General features: G+C 46.9%; 1 protein-coding gene across 4 annotated transcripts in view; it reads right to left on the bottom strand.

Moving 5' to 3' along the window:
- Nucleotides 1-254: 254 nt before the first annotated feature.
- The window catches only part of VWA5B2 (von Willebrand factor A domain containing 5B2), a 111,235-nt gene continuing 105,489 nt past the window's right edge, over nt 255-6,000 (bottom strand). For all 4 annotated transcript variants that reach the window (XM_030216390.1, XM_030216392.1, XM_030216391.1 and 1 more), the window contains exon 22: nt 255-1,046. In XM_030216390.1, the coding sequence (XP_030072250.1) occupies nt 318-1,046 (729 nt within the window). In that variant the 3' untranslated portion in view covers nt 255-317. The remainder of the gene's footprint in view (nt 1,047-6,000) is intronic.

Raw genomic sequence — 6,000 nt, 5'->3', positions numbered from 1 at the left:
AATTGTCATTGTTGGTGAAGGAGCACTGGTGCATGAGGGAGAAAAAAGTTTAAAAGATAAGCAAGCTTGTGAAGAGGGGCATAGCCACGGGTGGGCCCAGGCCCACCCTAATTATCCCCAATCTAACATCCCTTGCTACCTTCCTCCCGCAGGTCTGGCCATCCAGGATTGTTGCCTCTTCCTGCTCCCCCCTGCCCTGCTGCTGCCCAGGGAGGATAGAAGTAAACAAAGGCTGATATTAAGATAAACTGCTTTATTTCAGATCAGGCTCCTTAACTCAATAAATAACCCAGTACTGGGTGCTTCTTATTCCCAGTTTACACTGTGTTAGGGTTGTAACAAAGCACATTTAGCTTAATGTTTTCATCCCAGTGACGCAGCAGCAGAAAGAGGTGGCGTGCTGCCCCTTTAAGGCTAGCAAGATCCACTTCCCCTGGCATCTGCTGGTCCTGCAACCAATTGTCAGCTTTTGCAGCCACTAACTCCCATTCAGTGAAGAATCCGGCACATTGGTGCTCAAGCCAGGCCAGTGCCACAGCAGTGGCCCAGCTGCTGCCCTCCAGGTCACTCTCAGAATTCATCCCCCCTTCAGAGGTGGCAGGTGACTTCTCACAGGTGTCAGTCTCTACGCTTCTCCCGCTGTCTTCCTGCTGCCATCCGAAGCCCAGCACCTCAGGGCAGGAGTTGTAGGACATGTAGAAGAGGCATGACCTGGACTCTCTACTATGTGGCTCTGAGCCCACTTTGTGAATAGGTCTGGAATGGTGGTTTAATGCCCCACTATGATCTTCTGTGGCCCTGGGGATTCCAGGCACTTCTGTGCTGCTGGACAAGCTCATTGCCTGTTTGCAGCTATTATTTGCTGGGCTGCCCTCGCAGCTGGTCTTTGGTATCGGTAGCTTTGGTAAACTGCTGGAGACGGGGCTTATGCTGGCTCGATGGGAAGAGAATGGGGAGGCTCTGAGCAGTCTATCCAGTGGGATCTGTACCACTTGTGCAAATGTGTCATTAAGCTGAAATGCACCATCCACCAGTTGCAGTCGGACCTGAGGTGAGACAGAAAGCACAGCACACATTATATAATATTCACATTCACAGCTGCACCACCCTCCCTCCTTAGAAGAAAGGCAGCCCCCCCCCCCCACCCCCCACACACACACTGATCGATTGACAGAGAACACAACACACAACAATCATGGCATCAAACCTTTGGATCTACCTATTTCTAATCCTCACCTGCTGCGGTTATAGACACCCTGCCCAACCCTTTAATTTAGCATACAATTACAACCCCTTCTAGCCCACCGCTACTCCATTAACTGGGGATCGCCTACCACTAACTTGATAGACGCAAGCCCTACCTTACCCTATTGAAATCCTACATGGCACCTCTAACTACAAACGTTTCAAAAGACACAAAAACAAATCCTACTTAGGATCCAAGAACCAGGGTCGATCCCTAAAACAGATAAAATGTCAAAAAACTCACAACTCCTTCTCTACTCCCTTACCCTGTTACTATCTTAACATTAGATAAGTGGGCAACAAAATACCACTTCTTGGAGACTGGCTAGAAGAACATCAGCCGGGATGCCTCTTTTTAATGGAGACCTGGTTATTTTCCGAAGACCACCCTCAAATTAAAGAGCTATCCCTAGAGGGATACAAATCTAAGGAACAGGAAAAGGGGAGGGGGCATTGCCCTCATATACAAGGATATATTTGACATTTCTCTTACTGACTTGTTTCTAACCTCAGACTTAGAGATCCTCGCATGTTGTCACAAGACTATTTAACATGCATAATATGCTACAATTCCCCCAACAAGTGGCCCAAAGTCTACCCTCAATTGTGTGAATTTGTTTCAAAAATCTCTATCAATAGCCCTTACAACCTATTACTAGGGGACATCAACGTCCATTTAGAAAACTTATCAGACACTAGCAGGAATGATCTCTGCACTTTTCTGTCTTCCCTGAACTATGCGATACCTTCCCACTCCCCAACCCACAATCAAGGCCACCAATTAGACCTGGTTACCTTCAGCGATAATGGAAACACGAATCCCACCATCAGATATCTGTTGGGAAGAATCAATATGGTCTGATCCCTACCGATGCTCATTCACAACCAATTGGAACCACTATAAGAAAGTTTCCAAACTAAAACAACAGCAAGTTACATCCAGAGGAAGAATCAAACCCAATACTTTCTGGGATGCTGTACTACCAAGACTGCCTGAAGATGGAATACTCAACCTGGAAACTGATTGGCCCACAATAGGCCTAGAGATTCTGGATGAAATAGCACCTCTCTGCTCCAAAACTAAGCTGGTACGTAAGAGTGATAGTTGGTTCACCCCTGATCTATTGAACTAAAACGAGAATGCAGAAAACTAGAGTGCAAATAGAATAAAGACAAATTCAACCTATCCAGGACCAATTGGCGTGCGGCTGTGCACACCTACAAACAAGCAATAGTTCTAATCAGAAAAAAATATTATTCAGAGCTGATTCAAAAAAAGAGGCTATAGCATGAGGCAATTGTTCTCCGTTGTCAAATCGCTTACAGCACCTCCCAAAACTGAAGTCGCTGAGAAAGAGGAACTTCCCATAGTGAACTAACTAGCTACATACTTCCAAGACAAAGTCAATCAACTCAGAGTCGGTTTCCCCCCTGTCACTGACAAAGACCCTGACTCGCCTTCAACCCTGCCCCCTAAAGAAGGCACTCCTGCCAATAGAACCTGGAAAGACTTTGAGGCCACACAGTGGTCTGATATCAACAAACTCTTCTCAAAATATACCACCTCTTATTGCATACTAGATGTCTGCCCTGCATACTTCATGAATATGACGCCATCATCATTCCACACAAATGTCCACTCATGGATCGAATAGCAACTGTCACAGGGAATCTTCCCTCAAAGCCTGGCTGAAATCATCATATCAATACCCAAAGATCCCAGCCAACCCAGAAAACTGGTTTCTAACTACAGACCAGTGGCCTCCATCCCATTCTTTACTAAGCTAATGGAAGGTATGGTGACTTCACAGCTTAACCACTACCTGGACCTGCACAGTATCATTCCAGCATCCCAATCCAGATTCCGTTCACTGTTTAGCACAGAAACAGGTTTATGCTCCTTGCTGGACCACGTTCAATTACTGCTAAGCGAAGGAAAAAGCGCACTCCTACTCCAATTCGACTTATCTTCACCGTTCAACCTAGTGGACCACACCCTCCTACTATGTCCTCGAGGACATAGGTGTCGCGTTCTCGAGGCCCTTGGAATGCTGTCAGGTCCTCGAGGCAGCACTGGGGATCGTGAGCCCATGGGCCCCTGCCGAGGAGCGGCAGAGGCAGGCAAGACCATCTTGGAACTGGACGTCCGGAAGGACCGGACTGGAACTCGGGACTGGAAGTAGGCCACTGGAACTGGCAGAACAGGAACCGCTTCACCTGTGCTTAACCACCTTTCCGCTGGAGTTGAGCTCCAGCGTGCGAGCAGCCGACAGGACTTGCTGGCCAAGGCCGGACTGGAGATCCAGAGGACCCACCGAGGATCAAGGAAACACGAGGAAACTGGACTAGGAACTAAACTCAGACAGAGTGCTGCTGCACAGCCACTAGCAAGAACCAGACGGCAGACCAAGGAGACAAGACATAGGAACAAAGACTAGGGCAACATGCCAGCAAGGCAGACTGGGGATCAGGGAATACCCAGCGGGTAATCCCACTAGCTAGGAAGCAGCAGGAAACAGGGACCATGTCCTGGCAATAAACACTAGCTAGACAGAGAGACAGGATTCAGGACATACACTCAGGAAATACAAGCAAGGTTCAAGATAGACAACAGAGCGAGCAGAGTAAACCAGGAAGACAGGCCAAGGGTCTTGGGCCGGCAGCAGAGCAAACAGAGTAAACCAGGAATATCAAGCCAAGGGTCTGAAGCCACAGCCGCTCCACACACCTAGTGGGAACTCACAGAGGCTGAGGCTGCACATGCAGACAGAGAACAAACATGGACAGAGGCTTCACCCCCAAACACAGAGTAAGCCAGGAACAGAGGCTTCACCCCAAACACAGAGTAAGCCAGGGACAGAGGCTTCACCCCAAACACAGAGTAAGCCAGGAACAGACACAGACAGAAGCTGGGCTGGAACCCAGAGAGAGGCTAAGCAGTAGTGCAGCAGACACTCACTAACCTGACCTTGCCTAAGAGCATAGAACACTTCATGCAAAGGCACTGACTGCAAGCCCAGCACTCCCTTATCAAGGCTCTCACTGATGAGTCACTACCAGCAGGACAGAAGCAGGAAGTTCCTTGCCTCCAAAGAGAGGCTTGACACATAGAGAAAGAGAGCCCACAGGAAGGACAAGCAGGAGCCATCTTGGATACTGGCATAGAGGAGGCGTCAGCCATCTTGGAAGAGGCATAGCCCACACAGGTGAGGTCCAGTAAGGCAATCAGCACACAGAGCCAGAGAGAAACTAAGACAGAAACAGACACAGAGACCAGCAGAAGCCAGCACAGCCACTGACTCCCAGAAACAGGGTAAGTATGAGGGTGGTCACGGCCACAGACGTGACAATAGGGATCATAGGAAGGGTTCTAAAATGATTCAAAGTTTTCCTGAAAAGTAGGTCATACAGGGTCAAACTGCACATGAACTTATTCCTGAACTGGCACAATAGATGCAGGGTCCCACAGGGCTTCCCCCCTCTCCCAGGTACTACTTAACGTTTTCCTCCAATCCCTAAGCTCACAATTGGACAGCAATGGCTCTCCCCATTATATCTACATGGATGAAATCTCAGGATCCCTATCCAATCAATCTTCAAAATTGACATACCCAGGGTCCAACAATGTATCACCCTACTAGAAACATAGATGTATGACTACAAGCTAAAGCTCAACAGATAAAACCAAATTCTTATGTTTCAGCTCAAAACCAGGACAAATCCCCAAGACGATTACCATCAATCAAGTCAACTTTACCCTTTCTACAACAATCAAATTGCTAGGTGTTCAAATTGATAGTGCACTTTCCCTGGAGGCACAAGTTAATGCCTTAACCAAAAAATATTTCTTCCTAATGAGAAAACTCTGCACCATTTGGAACTACTTCGAAACCAACCACTTTAAACGATTGGTGTATGCACTGTTACTACCATCCCTTGACTAGTGTAACTCAATATACGTGGGCTGCACAAAGACCTTACTGAAAAGACTACAAACTATTCAAAACATGGCAATCAGACTAATCTTGGAGCTATCAAAATTTGACAGCATCTCCCCTTTCTATATCAAACTACATTGGCTACCCATAGAGGCAAGAGTATCCTTCAATTGGCATGCTTCCTTTTCAAAACACTACAAGGATTGATCCCCAGCTACCTACTAGCTCACTTCTGCAAGAACCAGGAGACAAGAAACTACTAACTTTTTCACCTTTCCCTCATCCAAGGGTAAGAAGAGACTAGTACTCTTTGACAAATTTCTTGCCGTCCAAGCAGCCAGACTCTGGAAAGACATCGCCAGAACGCTCTCCCCTTCACAATCATACCTTATGTTTCGAAAACAGATTCAAACTCTTTTATTTATGAAGTATGTATTATATTAGAATCCCACTGAACCCCAAAGTAATCCATTGTAATTCTCAGAGGAATGTTCTGGACTCTACAACCCTTTTAGATGTTTGTAAACCACTTAGAACTGAACAGGTGTTAGCGGGATATAAACCCTAATGTAATGTAATAATATGGCAAATTTGGATTGCAGTGCTGAAAAGAGATAGGTCCCTCCTCCATCCACAGAGGGGGTTTTTTCCTGAGAAAATGTAGCAGTGTAGTTGTTGTCTAGTCCTGTCTCTTAACATTTTCTATATTTATAGAATCAGTGTGCAGATCTTTTTCAGCTGGGATCTTCTCTCATCCTCCCCCCCCCCCCCCTCCCACCACCGCCCCCTTGTGTGCTTGAATCCTGCCAAGGTTTTG

This window comes from Microcaecilia unicolor, chromosome 10, assembly GCF_901765095.1.
Source record: "Microcaecilia unicolor chromosome 10, aMicUni1.1, whole genome shotgun sequence".
In the NCBI taxonomy this organism is placed as follows: Eukaryota; Metazoa; Chordata; class Amphibia; order Gymnophiona; family Siphonopidae; genus Microcaecilia; species Microcaecilia unicolor.
Note: the sequence above shows the minus strand (reverse complement) of the source record. Positions and strands in the feature narration are given on the sequence as shown.